The sequence below is a fragment of the Dryobates pubescens genome, chromosome 3 (genome assembly GCF_014839835.1).
Source record: "Dryobates pubescens isolate bDryPub1 chromosome 3, bDryPub1.pri, whole genome shotgun sequence".
Classification (NCBI taxonomy): domain Eukaryota; kingdom Metazoa; phylum Chordata; class Aves; order Piciformes; family Picidae; genus Dryobates; species Dryobates pubescens.
This window is the reverse complement of record NC_071614.1, coordinates 31463542-31479584: the sequence shown is the minus strand read 5'-3', so window position 1 is coordinate 31479584 and position 16043 is coordinate 31463542. Positions and strand designations below refer to the sequence as shown.

Sequence of the window (16043 nt, the reverse complement as noted above, 5' to 3'; positions counted from 1 at the left end):
GCTTCCATATGTTGAGGAATAATTACATTGAATAGGACATTTCAGCTTGGAAAACAAATGGTGAGGGTGGTGGATTCAGTAGACATCATGTTTTCAAGGTTGTTTTTCAATTCATAGACAAGGGAATGGTTATTATTCTCTGATAACAGAAGAATTAAATGAAAACACCATTGGCAAACACGAAACAGAGCACTTTGGAAAGTGGCAAGTAAGCATTGAAAGCCATAGGAAGCTGTAGAGGCCAAAACGTTACTTGGATTCCTTAAGTGAATAGAAATAGGTGGATTTTCTTCCTGTTAATGAGGTGCCACCTCTGGTTGAGGAGCTACACTAGGTGTTGAGAAGACATCCTGAGGAACTACCACCACATGCTTGCCTCAGACTGCCACTCTGTGCTGAGAAGATGGCTAGGTGAATATTTGGTGTGTAGCTGGCAGGGTCATTACTGTGTTTTGTTTCCTAAACTGTCTACTAATTTTGTTGTATTCCACAGATCATTCTGGAAACGCCTTTTGATTTTCCTTTTCTCTTGCCTTTCCTGTGTTTTGTTTTGTTGGTTTTGGTGGGGTGTTGGTTTTGGTTTGTTTGTTTTCGATGTTGCTTTTATTTGGCGATTCTTCTCTTTTTCCTCTTCCCTTTTAAATCCGTATCCCAGTTCTCCATTGTTAATGAAGCCCATCAACCCCTCCAGGTCCCAGACTTCCTCCACAAAGTCTGAGAACCTGGAAGCATGGGGTTTCCTCTAATGGCCAGATAATACCACAAAAATTATTAGAAGGGATCTAATATTCCTTGAACAGAGTTCTGCTCTGATTTTATGTCAGTGTATGTTTTTGTAGGAGAGTGATTTCCTTTTCTCCACCTAATTTCAAGGTTCATTTTGCATCCTCTTGTCTGGTATTTTTACTGCCTGCATTTCTTCTGGTGCGGAAAGATTTACTAGCTGCCACAGATGGAATCGCACCTGAATCTTATTAGTTTTGCTGCGTTCCACAGAGATTTTCTAGACAATAATTAAACAAATTATCCTTTTGTAATTTTTAATTATTTGTAGGGGTTCTTGGGGGCAATGCAGATCAGCAGCAGGGTAAAAAACCCAATTTTTCAGAACTGGAATGGGCTTTTCCCTCAAAGATGATGACTCAAAATTTTCCTTTGCTTCACTGAAGACTTTGATGCTATATATGTTGACAGTTTACTCAAAAAAGCTTCTGACTTGTCCTAAGCTGAGGGGTAAGCATTGTTTTCATCTTCTGTGTCACACTGGGAATGGAGGCTATGGAGTCTGTCAGCTGGAACCATGCATACCTTAAGAACAAATGGCGGTAGGGTTGGTAGGGAGAAAATTTGTCAAAGTATGCTTATTTTATGCCTTGATACTATTGCTTACTTCTAACTTTTCATGTCTTCCATTGGAATGATTCCTGTTGATGTGACTTTTTTCTTCTCTATTTTCCTTCTCTAAAATCCATCCAAAAGTGATAGGATGAGAGGAAGCAGCCTCCAATTGCACCAGGGAAGGTTTAGATTGAATAATAGGAAAAATTTCTTCACTGTAAGAGTGGTCAGTCACTGGAATAGGCTGCCCAGGGAATTGTTTGAGTCACCATCCCTGGTGATACTTAATTTAAATGGGCATCAGGGACATGGTTTGGTTGTAGACTTGGCTCTACTAGCTTTACAGTTGTTTTACAACCTAAATGATTATGATTCTGGGCAAGGACATGACTAGAATGGAAGAGTAGGCATGTTTTATATGCTGCATCAGTGTTAGTGACTCAACAACTGCAGGTGATTTCAATGGTGGTGTTTTTCCTGAGTTAGGCAGAAAATGCTTTTATCTTTATGGCTAGTATTGAATCTAGATATTGGGAAGGCTTAATTAAAGCCAAATCTGTCTACCAACACTTTCCTGTAAGAAAAGGAGAAGATAACTTTAAAGAGTAAAGTATGAGTTTATCCTCCATTATAGGTTATAGTAGTTGTGGGTTTTGGTGGGAAATAGAAAAATTGTTACATTAAAAGTTCAAATCCACTGCAGTAGTAGTTCATAACATGCGTGAACACCTAAATAAGAATACTTTCTTATTATCCATCAGCTTTTGCTCCTACGTTTGGTACAAAGAATTAACAACAAGAGAGGGAAGCAAATAGTGAAAAATAGTGATAAGACTGGTAAGAAACCTAGAAATTCAGACTAATGGTAAAGTGTTCTGTATTTTTACAGATAGCTTGCATGTTTAGTGTCCACTGAGAAAAATTAGAAATGTGATTCAGTGTCTGAGTTGGGAGCATTAAATCTGGTTTGTATTAGAATAGAATAGAATTAACCAGGTTGGAAAAGACCTTTGAGATCATCAAGTCCAACCTATCATCCAACACTATCTAATCTACTAAACCATGGTATTAAATAATTCTGTGGTAAACTTACCTACAAACACAGGCAGACTGGAATGATTAGATTTATCCTTATGTGTCTTACACCATACAAGTCTCTTGAGGTTTCTTAATGGGAGACAGTAGTGTGGTTGCTGTCTGCATTAAGGAAAACCCCTTGTGCATGCTGCTGCGTGTTTGTGTTGAAATCTCCCTGTCTTTAAATATGGAGATAAATATTTATTTAGAGTCATTATGAAGCTTAATGCTAGGGGTTTTTTAGATGGTTAAAAAGGTGGTGTTATAATCGCTCATCCTCGTGACTGATGGATACAAGGAATGCTCTTTCAATTTAGGTTTGTTATCTCTGTGGAGTTAATTAACTTTGTAGGTCGTAGGAGCGTATTTTATATTAGAGAAAAACAAGCAGCGTGTATCAGTGAAAAACAAACATCATTCCTTGGAGAATGTGAAAAATGTCTTAGGATTTTCCACAAGTGAAAAGTTGCCTTTATCCTTTTCACAGTACTACTGTTCTTGGTATAACTACATTTTGTGTGTGGGTAGTACTAAATAGTGGCAGAGGTCACAGAGCATTTTTATGTCTATTTGCTTTCAGGATTGCACTTTCTTTCCTCCCCTCTTTTGAATGGCAGCTTACTGTTTTAAGGAAAGAACAGTGTTTGTTTCTGTTTCTGATGTGGACAGCTCATCAAAGCGAGTCCTTTATTTTCTTTAGAACTAGATTGTTTGATGTACTGTTGTAAAGAGATTTTCAGAGCTGTCCTATGAAATGCTGGGACCCTGCCAGAAACAGACCCTTGTACTCTCATGTAGAAATGTATCTTACATAGAAGGAGCTTTACAGGACAGAAAACATTGTGTAATCTGCAGCATAATTGCTTATTTCTAACACTATAAAATTGTGATACTACATTGAATTGCATATTAATACCTGTTGCATGAAGTCATTACATATTTTGTTATCTTTAGAGAAGTCTTCTACATTAAAATGATGCAGCACCAGCTTGTTTGTGTAGGTCTTTGTTGTTCTAAATGGACTTTCTATGTGGTTAGAATAGAATAGAATAGACCAGGTTGGAACAGACCTTCAAGATCATCGTGTCCAACCCATCATCCAACACCACCTAATCAACTAAATCATGCAATCAAGCACCCTGTCAAGTCTCCTCCTAAACACCTCCAATGATGGGGACTCCACCACCTCCCTGGGCAGTTCATTCCAATGGGCAATCACTCTCTCTATGAAGAATTTCTTCCTAACATCCAGTCTGAACCTCCCCTGGCACAGCTTGAGACTGTGTCTTCTTGTTCTGGTGCTGGTTGCCTGGGAGAAGAGACCAAGCTCTGCCTGTCTACAACCTCCCTTCAGGTAGTTGTAGAGAGCAATAAGGTCTCCCCTGAGCCTCCTCTTCTCCAGGTGAATCAACCCCAGCTCCCTCAGCCTCTCCTCATAGGGCTTGTGTTCCAAACCCCTCACCAACTTTGTTGCTCTTCTCTGGACTCGTTCCAGCAAGTCAACATCTTTCCTAAACTGAGGGGCCCAGAACTGGACACAGTACTCGAGGTGCGGCCTAACCAGTGCAGCATACAGGGGCACAATGACCTCCCTGTTCCTGCTGGCCACACTATTCCTGATGCAGGCCAGGATGCCATTGGCCCTCTTGGCTGCCTGGGCACACTGCAGGCTCATGTTCAGCCCACCATCAACCAGTACCCCCAGGTCCCTCTCTGCCTGGCCGCTCTCCAGCCACTCTGACCCCAGCCTGTAGCACTGCATGGGGTTGCTGTGGGCAATGTGCAGAACCCGGCACTTGGATATGTTAAATCTCATGCCGTTGGATTCTGCCCATCTGTCCAGCTTGTAGAGTGTGATTCTGAACTCTTGAACATATTACAGAGCAGTGGAGTGGGCAAGTGAAGGCGCTTGCTTTGTTGATTTTCTGATCAGATACAGGGAATCTGCTGAGACATTCTAGACCTGGAGTCCAGGTTTCCCATGTTGAATCTCAGGAACGCTTACCAGTCCTGACATTTATGCAGAGTCTTCTCTGAAAGCACCAGCCTTCTCTAGAAAAGAAAGATGGCTTGGCAGCTGCCTTCCTGAAGTGTTACTAATACAGAATGTTGTTTTTTCATAAGCAGAAAGAGCAAGTTAAGGCAGTGGTTGATCTGATCTGGTCTAGGAAAAAAAATCTTAATCTTTGTGGGGAAAATCATCAGAGTTTGGTGCCTAATAATGCAGTGTTAGTGTCGTCCAAGCTTCTTGCTTCCTGTGTGAAGTTGTGAGATGGCAAAGCAGCAGCTTCTGAGTAACGATTTTATGAGATACCTTCCTATCAGACTGTACTTCTTCCCCCCACACCTCGAATACTGCACCATCTGCAGCAGGGGAAAAAACCCATATCCCTTGAAAATATCCAGGAAATTCAAGTGAACTCAAAAAAGTAGTAATATGCTGTTCATTGGCTGCAGCAAAGCCTGTCATGAGAGCACATAGTGGCAACTGCATTTTTATTTCTGATGCTGAACTGATTTGTAGTATTGTAGTCCTGCCAGCTGCTAATCCTTGGAGAGCCAAAGTTCCCCACTGCTCCATCAAGTTGATGCATGCCTCTTACCCTATCCTATGATAAGTGTCTGCAAATAGGGGATGCCTGCAGTTTGTTTTTTAGATTGGTGCATGGTTTGCCATGACTAAGGACAGGGGCTGTAAGGCAGTAAGAAGAGCAGTCATTTCTCTGGGCAAAGTTAATTGTTCCCTTTAGCTGGATCTGGCTTAAGGGCAAGATCTTTCTCAGCCCTAGGACTGAAGGTTAGTGCAAAAAGATGTTGATGAAATTTCTTGGATAGCCGATGTTTCTCTTTGACTCTTCCTGCAGCTTGGGGCTTCCAAGAAAAGGAGTAGTCTTCCCTTTGTCCACAGTTCAACATGCCCTAAATTTGGTTGTTTGTAAACCAGGCAGTGTAATTTTTGTCAGCAGTGGCCAGTTCTACTACTGGTGGTATCTTTGGGAAATAACTACATTATTTGTGAGGACTGCAGCGTGTTTTGATTATCATTGCGCAGGAGAGCTGAGTTTCAACCTAGTTTTGACTGTGGTAAGTCTTTATTGCAATGGCCTTAGCTGTACTATAAGTAAACATAGTAATTACTTTAAAGAATGGTTTTGTGATCTGGTCTGTGGAATCGCCAGGATGTTGTGATCTCCATTGGTCAAAATGATAATTTCAGATAGACCAGTGTGGGGTTTTTGCTCAGTATTTTGAGCAATCTTAATTTAAACGTCACTTTCTGAATGGAGATTCTTCTTTCCTTATTTGTATCACCAGGTGGTAACATCAAAAGAGTCCTCAGCACCTGCTAAAGCTAAAAATAAGTGCTTACAGTGCTTTACCTTCCTTTTTGTGCAGTGCTTTGTTTTGTTTGGTTGTTTCTGTTGCACATTGTGGTAGGAGTTGGGAAAAGCAATGATTCCTTTAAATAAGAATGTGTTGGGTGGGGCTTGGATGCCCCACATCCCTGCCATAAATATTGGATGGGGGTTTTAATGTTTTTGCTTTTAAACAAGTATTTTCATTTTTCAGTGGCTATTAACCTATATTCTTAAGACCATGATCTGTTACAGTTGAAGCCAAAAATGACAAGTGCTCTCTCTTCAATGATACTAGTTTAAAATTTACTTTTCTGGGACTTTGTTCACTTACAGACAAGCACAAAAATCTCCCTCTCAGACAGGGAGATCTGTGCTGTCTTGAAGATATGTTGTTCTCTAGATCCTAATTCCTGCTAAAAACTCCACATTGTTTTCTAGAATTACCTTGTAAGGAATCACAGCTTTGGAAGGACTTTCTTTGGATGCTGCCTTACTTCCCTTGCCCTTACACCCCTATCATTTCTGTTTGGAACTTAGTATATATTTTCTTTAAACCTTCTAAATTAGAAGATGCTTAGATGCACCTCTTAAACATGTTAAATTTCAAGGTATTGTTGAATGTTGAAAGGTTTTAAGAGAGATGTGGCTCAAATTGTCTGAATTTAATGTGTTTTCTTTGAACTTACATTTACAAATGTAAATGTATGTGTATTGTGAATGTCACTTCTCTGTAAACCTGTAAAATGATGCAGTAGGGGTTCTGCTTTAGATTTTAAGGTGGTCTTTTCTTCCATGGCTATTAAAAAAAAAAGGGGGGGGGGGGGGGGGGGGGGAATCTGGGGTCAGCAGCAGAGAGCATATTTCTATGGAATTAGTCACCAGGAGAAAAATAATTCAGTCTCTGCCTTCAGTGAAATTCTTAACCCTCAGAAATCAAATTTTAGCAGGTTGGTGTTTTCAGGATGTATGTTCATACAGCTGAAACATTCACACAATGTAGTTTTAATGTCTTCATAGCTATTGTTTTGGTGTAGCAGTAGCTGCTTATACTGACTCACTAGGGCTGTTCCAGAAGCATTTGTTGCTATAATAATGTGGATCGTAGGCAAAGATATAATTCTTAAGTGAAATTCATACTTAAAAGAAACTTGCCATGTAGTTATAGCTGCAGGGGCTTTTATGACAAGTCGAGTTGCCTCAGAAACAAAAATGCCTGCAAGGACAATGGTCAGTACTTGTTAAATTCTACACTAATACACAGCCTATCATTACTTTTAGGATAATATGCAAGTCTGCTATCAGATCTTAGAATTGTAGAATAGAATAATTTTGATTGGAAAAGACCTTTAAGATCATCAAGTCCAACCATTATTTAACAAGTCTGGTGCTAAACTGTCTCCCTTAGCACCATGTCTCTGCATCTTTCAAACACCTCCAGGGGTGAGGATTCCACCACTTGCCTGAGGAGTCTATTCCACTGTTTGATAACTTCCAGTGAAGAAGTTTCTTCTAATACCCAATCTTAAGCTCCCCTGCTACAACTTGAGGCCATTTCCTCCTGTGCTATCACTTGTTAGGAAGGAGGGATCAACACCCACCCCACTACAACCTCCTTTCAGGGAGTTGTAATGAGGAAAATCTCCCCTCAGCCACCTTTTCTTCAGACTGAGCCTCAGTTGTCTCAGCTACTCCTCACAGGACCTGTTCTCCAGATCTTTCACCAGCTCCATTGCTCTTCTTTGCATCCACTTACGGAGATGGTTAAGCACTGCTTTTGCATGCTTAATCTGGGAGTAAATAAACTAAGAGTGTGATTTTAGCACTAGAGTATGTATCTAAAGACTTCTTGTTATGGCTGCATTCACGGTGCATGCATTTTACAGCAACTTTCTTTCAAAGTACTGTGGTTTTTAAAGCAACTTGTTAATATCTTATTGCAATAATTATTTATTCCCCTGAAGATCTTTTAGTGAACAACACAAATACTTGAATAATAGACTAGTAGTTCATTGGAAGGGGTAATGCTCAACAGAATGTATTTTTAAACATGGTTTTTAAGTAGTAACCTTTTAATGAAGTTCTGGAGGTTTTAAGTCAGAATTTTGGGTAATTCTTGCATTCATTGACTTGAAAATTAGATACTTGTCAAGAGCTTCCTGTCTAGAACTTCTTCCTTCATATAAACCAGACCAAATTATGTCTGGCAAACTGCTTTTCCTGCAAAGGACACAACCCTGACCTTTATACAGCAGGTTGAAGTGTTTCTAAAAGTCACTCTGGTTCTGCCTGGTATATCAGCATAGCTCTGTAAACATGATTATTTGCTGTAATTTCACTCTGTTATTTTGAGGTTGTTTTAAGCATTAAAAAAATGTTAAGTTGAAATTGTGTGCTGTTTAAAACAAAACCCCACAACCCTGAATGTTACTCCTTTGTCAGACAAAGCCAACTTACTTTTGTTGGCAGTCCCAGTTTTGTTTTTAGAGTATTGACAGGGTGAATCATGAGTCTTTCTGGCAGCTGTATCAGAACCTTTAAGTGACATTGAATGACATTTGTTTGTCAGTGAACCAGAGGAGTATTTGGTTCACACAGGGTATGGTGAGCAACGTGCATCCTGCCTGGGCTGCAAACAATTGTCAGCAACAGGAAACTGCTTTGCACCAGCTCTGAAGAATAGCAGATCTCGTTTGAAAGCTGAGTGTAAAGTAGCCTAGCTGAGGAGTTGTCTCAGCTAGGATTTGCACATCTGGGAAGCAGGTTGGTGTTTCATAACATCCTTGCCAAACTGGTAGGAGCTGGGTGTGTCTAGACCTAACTTTGTCTCTTGAGAAACCAGGCTTTTATTTGCAAGTGACATGCTTTATTTTTAAGTGTCTTCCATCTATTTGGTTGTTCAGTGAGTGTTTTGTTTGTTTGTTGTAGGAGGCCCAAACATATGGGCCATCACCTCTGAAGAACGGGCCAAGCATGACAAGCAGTTTGATAGCCTTAAACCCACAGGAGGCTACATTACAGGTTGGTCTGAGATTCTATATTACACATTAACTTTTCTGTACACATAAGTATCTTTGTAAAACAGTTGAAAAACTGCATCCTAGCCCTTTGTTGTGTGACTAATAACTATAGCCTTTGGCCAAACACCCACAGGCTACTGCTGAACTTCTACAAGCTTTGGGCTGAAGTTTGGCACAGGAACACTCTTTAATTAACCCTGTCACTTCTGCAGCTAGTGGTTATGTACTGTCATCCTGTCTAGTTTCACAACCCAAAGAATATCAGACGAAATCTATGCTTAGATGGGAGGCTGCCAGGGAGCTCTTAGAGTAGCTATTGTGTCAAGTGACGCCACAGCCACCAGAAGTGGCTCTCCTCTGTCTGAACAGTGTTAGAGAATACTGTGCTGTTATCTTTGTCTTGAGGGAGGAGGCAGGGAGAGAGCTGCTGACAGCTTGTCTTTGTTAATGACTGCTTGAAATTTATTAACCCGTGGGCCTTCAGTGAGTTCTGGATCAGCTAATGGAATTTTGCAGTGCCCTGCTGTCAGTTCCAGTTATATTCAGCAGCTTCTCCTCTGAAACAATTGGGTCATCTTGCTGTGCACCTTGAATTTGCAGTTTTTAAATTGAAGAATCTGCTTGCAACATCAAGAAAAGGCTCAATTTCATTGGCAAAAATGACTTTATTTAAGAATGCCCTATTCTTTGTGTGCAGGTAGGCACTAAAGGCCAGCCCTGATCACTCCTACCCTCCTATCTGTCGGACAGTGCCCTCTCTGGTGACTTCAGTGCCCCTGCTTATCCTCATCTTGTTTCAAAAAAGACTGAGAAAAGCATGGGTAGTTGTCTGTTTGGAACATGCAAATGTTCTGCCTTGGCCAAAGATCAATAGGAGATTGGTGTTTCCTTCACCACTAGCTGGAAAGGATGCAGTCCAGGGGAGTACCTTTAGGCCATGTTTGGGCTCTTACCTGTATGTACACCTGCAGGTTTCATTATTTGGCAAGTGCTTGAAATGAAAGGTTGTATAAAAAATACAAGGGAAGAAAGAGGTGAAGGAATAACCTGAATTCATGTTTAAGCATCTGTAATTCGCTCATAGGTGAGAATAAACCCACTCTCCATGTTTTACCATGTTTGATAACAGCATGATCAGTACCAATTAATGTGGAACTTGGTATGGAATTGCATAATAGGTCCCTTTTGTTCCCATCCTAAAATGCAGAAATATTGTATATTCTCTGATGGAACAGGGTATGATTTAGGGCATGATATTTTTCTAGTTTTTCTAGAGAGGCAGTGCTGGCTAAAGTTAGACTGGATGGGGGAGAAGGAAAGAAATAGCATGCACATACTGTCTTGTTAAAGTAATTGGGTCAGAACTAAATTTTAATTCATTTTTACTTCTTAAAATCTTGTATCAAACTGTTGGCAGCTGTTGACTTGTGACCTGTCAAAGCTTTTTATAGTTACTCGAAATCACATCTGAGAGTAAAGTTTCAGGATTACAGAATACCTGGTTATCTGACAATTGCTGAAGGAGTGAGGTAGTATGAAACTGGAAAGCTCAGCATCCAGCATGCTGGTTCCTTTCAAAAATCTGTTCCAGAAATGGAGTGTTGAGGTCTTCTGGAAATCTGTGTCTGTAGTGTAAAAGTTTGTCTTTTTTGTTTGTCATAGGTGATCAAGCACGTACCTTTTTTTTGCAATCAGGCCTGCCACCTTCAATCCTTGCTCAAATATGGTAAATAATTCTTTACTGTTTTGTTGTGGGTGGTTGTTTTTGTCCAAGATGGGAGATGAGAGACTGGGCGTTGTTTAGCCCAGAGAAGAGAAGGCTCCAAGGAGACCTTATGTCTTCCAGTATTTGAAGGGGCCTACAGGATCCCTGGAGAGGGACATTTCTTCCTTGTGGGCTGTTCTAATTTTATTTTATTTTGTTTTTAAGGACACTATCAGATCTGAACAAGGATGGAAAAATGGATCAGCAGGAGTTCTCTATAGCCATGAAGCTCATCAAGCTGAAATTGCAAGGACAGCATTTGCCTGCAGTTCTCCCTCCTGTCATGAAACAAACTCCAGTATTTTCACCACTAATGTCAGCTCGCTTTGGTACTTATGAATATATAATTACTTATTTTGCAGAAGTGGAAAAAACCCAGAGTTAATTGCAGCCAAATACAAGCACTGATATGACCGTGACGATTGAGTGAAGCACTGAAAAACCCCCAAGGATATTCTGGTGTAGAAAATCCACAAAGTCACTTTCTTGAGATTTTTATTATTTAATTCTTTGTAGACATTTAATGATAAAGAAAAACCTTCTACTGAATTTTGACATGAGGTACAAGGAGGCCATTCACCCCTACCATCTGATTTGCTGGCCGTCATCTTGTACTCATGGTCTTTTTTTGTCTCCCTCCTTCTCATTCACCTATTTGTACTCAGGGTTTTTGAAGTTAAACTTCGTAAAGGTCAGAGTTTTGGTGAAACACTTATTTGAAATGCTCCTTTCAAAATCAGTCAGGTTTTGTATTTTGGTTACATGATCAACTGAATAGAATTATTTAAAACTGTTTTTCCCCTTTCTGATGGTGTTTTGGGACTCAGTGCATGCCCGTTGTTACTTTGTTTTGTACAACAAAACATACATGAAGACTTAAGCTGGAATACAAAATGAGTGCATACTTTTATGCTGAAATTAAATGTATGCATATATTAATTACATACATGATTTAAAATGTCTGCCCATTGCTAAATCTTGTGTTTGCATACAAGTGCATGCATTTATAGATAGCTATGGTTGGCATACAATTACTTCCTAGCATCCTTCTATCATCTACATATTGTTGTTTTTCACAGGATTAAGACAGTAATTCAAGTGCTCTCACTTGCTTTAGGCAACTGCTTTAAAGAAACCATTTGCTAGGCATGAGGCCCTAAGTATAGTCTTTTTACCCATATGGATTCTCCCAAGGCTGACACTTGGAAGAAGCTTAGTTCAGAAACGGTGTCAGCTTCTTCCTGGAGAAGATTGTCGCAGTTTTTGAGTCACAACCTAATTCTCTCTTGGGAGCCAGCCATGGAGAGGCTTGTTGAAAAGCTAGTTCTAGCTGCAATCATAGAAAACTAGATCTCATTCTTTTATGAAATGCTGGGTAAATCTATCTACCTTGAGACTTAATTGCTTGTAAAGATTTATTACGGCTTTTTAATTCATGTCTTTCGGTATATTTTCCTTGTGAGCTGTCTTGTCTAAACTTTAGAGGAAAAGTAAATACACGAGTTTCTATTTTAACTCATTGTATCTCTGGATGCAGGTTTCTTTATGTAGTTTCTGCCTAGCATAATGGACCCAGTTTCTTGATGAAACTTCTGGAATATTAAATCATGAATTGTTGGATTTTGCTCTAGGAATGGGTAGTATGCCAAATCTGTCCATGCCAACATCTATGTCTACGATCACACCATTAGCTCCCATGTCTCTGACCTCCATGACTTCCATTCCTCCTTTGGTTATCTCTGCTCCCCTGGTGCCTTCTGTCAGTACCTCCTCGTTGCCAAATGGAACATCCAGCCTTCTACAGCCTTTGTCCGTACCTTTCTCTTCAAGTAAGTATAGTACTGTGCAGTGCTTGCTTTCAAAATGGTGACTCTTACATTCTCTGTGGTTAATTTCAGGCAGGAATGATAATGCTTGCAAGCAAGTTGGAAAAAATACTTTCTTTTTTTTTTTTTTTTTAAAGTTCACATTTGTGAAATCAATTCTAAGTAGGTAATCTTAACAACAAGGTACTGATTAGCTTTTCTTGCTTCTATCAAAGTCTTGAGTGCTTATTACAAAGCATTACCATAAACCCAGTTTTGGTTTTGTTTGTTTCTTTCAGCGCTGCCTCATGCTGGTTCTTTAGGTCCCATGGCAGGAGGGTTTGGTGTTTCTAGTATACAGAAGGCACAGTCACTAATCGATTTAGGATCTAGCAGGTATGAAAGTTAAGTTTAAAATGGTTATTTCTTAAACTTGAGCAGTACGCCTTTCAAAACTTAGGGAGCGTTTCTGTTTTCAATGTATATGCATTAAAAGTTAGTCTATCTAATCTGAAAGCTGTTTTGTTTTGTTTTCATACAGTAAGTAATATTTTCAGTACATCTGACAAAACTCTCTGAAGTAGATGAGGAGTTCAAATGGAAGAAAGCAGTGCCAAAAAGAAGGAAATGTACCTTATTAGTAAATAGAAGAATTTGCCAAGTGGTTATAAAAGGAAAGTTCATGGATTGATATACTCATTCATTATAAATAGAATAGAATATAATAGAATTAACCAGGTTGGAAAAGACCTTTGAGATCTTTGAGTCCAGCCTGTCATCCAGTATCACCAAGCGCCCCATCCAGTCTCTTCCTAAACACCTCCAGTGATGGTGATTCCACCACCTCCCTGGGCAACCCATTCCAATGGCCAATCACTCTTTCTGGGAAGAACTTCTTCCTAACCTCCAGCCTAAACCTCCCCTGGTGCAGCTTGAGACTGTGTCCTCTTGATGTAAGAATAATATGTTATAAATATTTATGAGTGAATTTGTTTTATGAATAATAGAAGATTATGAAACTTTGTAATCAGCTTCCCTGTTTCACTGATTTTAGAGATTTGCCATAGACCTAAATGAGAGAGTACACTTATCTGTCCCATTGGGCATCCAGGGAACAGTCTCTGAAAAGACAGTCTAGAGAGCACCTCAGCCCCAGCCCCCAGCCCAGTTCCGGAAGATGACTCAGAAGCGCTTTGCTGCTGATACAAAGCATCTTGGAAGAAGCTAGATTGAGATTAGACATCAGGAAGATATTTTCATGTCAAGGGTGAATGGGTTGCCCAGAGAAGTTGTGGAGGTTCCAACTGTGGAAGCATTCAGAGCCGGGTTGGATGGGGCCTTGAGCAATCTAGTCTAGTAGGAGGTACCCCTGCCTATGGCAGGGGATTGAAATTCGATGATCTTTAAGGTCCTTTTCAACCCAAACCATTCAATGATTCTGTGATCTGGTGTGAACATGTCTAACTTTGGACTCCTCGTACAGACAGACACGCAACCAATTACAGCAGATGTTCAGTGAGATGGTTGTAGGTGTGGTGTGTGCCTGTAATTGTATTTTCTTTTGTATTTACTAAACTTTGATGGTGTTCTAGTGTTGCAAAGTAGCTGCGCTTCAGCATGTCTGTTGACAGCCTTCTCACCATCATGTTACCTAATTCCATACAAAGAACGTCTCTCCAACATTGTGCCCAAAAGCCTTTGTTTATATCACCATTCTTTATTGGCTTGGAGAACACTGCAGACAGTCTTGTTCGTGATATTGTGGGAGATTACCTTAAACAAGGGAGGCTGGACGCACCTGATTTTGTCTTACCTTTTAAGATGAAACACTGAAAATGCTCGGAGTTGTAGGTAGAAGGTTAGTTGCAGCTAAAGACTCCATCAGGTGCTATTCTGTGGAAACTGAATGGGTTAGAAAAACTCCATTCAACCTCTCATTGACACTCATAAAAGGAATAGGCAGATGTGGAGTATAATGACTTTACCAGCTTAAGTTTCTTTTGATTGTGAGTTTATCAGATAAATTTTTATGTTTGTGGTTATTCATTTGCATACCTCCAAAAGTTATTTAGATATCCACCTTCTTGTGCAAGTTGAGATGTTCCCCTGTGGTTTCCTCTAGTGTTACTTTGCAGTGATGGACATGAATTAGTTGGCATAAGTACCTGTGAATCAAAAATGTCCCACTTTCACAGTAACATTCCATATTAGTGATGAAATTTACAGCATGTTAGCAGAGGTAAAACTTTGTAGAAGTTGTCTCCTGTTACCAGAAGATGTTACATATCTTTTCCAGTGCCTATTTATTAAGTCAGTCTTTTTTTTTTTTTTTTTAATAATTGTATTACAGTTCAAATTCTTCCTCTAGTGCTTCACTAGCTGGGAATTCACCAAAGATTGCATCTACAGACTGGGCAGTTCCTCAGGCCTCCAGATTAAAATACAGACAGAAGTTTAACAGTCTTGATAAAAGTATGAGTGGGTATTTATCAGGTGAGTACAGCATTTGATGATACAGAGCAGTGTTTTCTGTGTCTGGAAAGTCAGTCTGAGGCATGGAATCTTGCCTTGGAATTTGACTTCCATGTGAAATAGAAACTGAAATTGTTGACATTCAGACCTATGCAGGAGAGAGTGGATTACTTGCTGTAATGCAGTGAGTAAAGTGCTGCCCAAGCAGTTAGTCAATGTAAAGTCAGTATGTGTGTCTGTCTGTAGTTGCCTACATTTCCCATTTTGCATAAGCATTTATCAAGGCTCTGCCACAGTCTCCTACCCTACAAAAAAGAGGACAATTCTTTCTTTCAAAAAAGGGACTCAGTACTCTTTATCCTGTTCAGCTGATTTTGGACCGAAGGTTTCATCAACATGCTTTGCTATCAGGGGAAACAGCTTTCCAGTGTGGTATCTCAAGCTTTTGGTAGACAGCCAGCTGTGCTTTTGTCACAGCTGTGGGGATTACCATAAATATCCATTTTTCATGTCAGCTTTTCTATTAGGTGCTCCAAATGAAAAACAGTACACAAGAATACTTGCATCTTTATTGTGTTCAGGCTGTAATGCCTGTCATTAAGCCTGGAAGTAAAGCCAACTGTCAGCCACTGATGAAAATGGATTAGATTAATATTAAAAATAAACATGCCCTAGTTCATGACCCACTTTTTTTGCTACCTGTGAGTCTTTTTTCAAAGTATTTATTAAAATCTTTTACACTTTCACTAAGGATTTCAGGCAAGGAATGCCCTTCTGCAATCAAACCTTTCACAGACTCAGCTGGCTACTATTTGGTAAGTTTAGTTAGTGATTATGAATTCAGAGTGTTTATAGTATTAAGAGAAGACATGTACTTTATTTAATAAAATGTTATAAAGAGATGCCATAGATGTAAAATCATAAACTGAAGCTAAGGTACTTCTTAAACTACCTTGTTTATTATTCACATTTTCAAGACATCTTGACATAATTTTTTCACTCTCTGTCAAATTCCATGAAACAGTACAGACACTAATTTCAATTTGTAGTTCAGCGATGCACTGTTTCACTGGAGATGGGTTGGTTCCTTTTATAAGTAGAGTTCTGAAACCAACCTTGTTAGTTTTAAAATGCAGAGATCAGGATTTAAAAGGAAGTAACCCTTCAGCTTGTTAGAGTTGTACAGCAGTTCCCATATTGATATCTGCAT

The 16043-nt window shown here is 39.6% G+C and overlaps 1 protein-coding gene across 1 annotated transcript in view; it reads left to right on the top strand.

The window, feature by feature from the left end:
• The window catches only part of ITSN2 (intersectin 2), an 82164-nt gene that overhangs the window by 21291 nt on the left and 44830 nt on the right, over nt 1-16043 (top strand). Inside the window, exons 3-9 of the mRNA XM_054179912.1 lie at nt 8700-8792; nt 10454-10517; nt 10722-10885; nt 12188-12385; nt 12661-12757; nt 14712-14854; nt 15585-15648. Of these exons, the coding sequence (XP_054035887.1) occupies nt 8700-8792; nt 10454-10517; nt 10722-10885; nt 12188-12385; nt 12661-12757; nt 14712-14854; nt 15585-15648 (823 nt within the window). The remainder of the gene's footprint in view (nt 1-8699; nt 8793-10453; nt 10518-10721; nt 10886-12187; nt 12386-12660; nt 12758-14711; nt 14855-15584; nt 15649-16043) is intronic.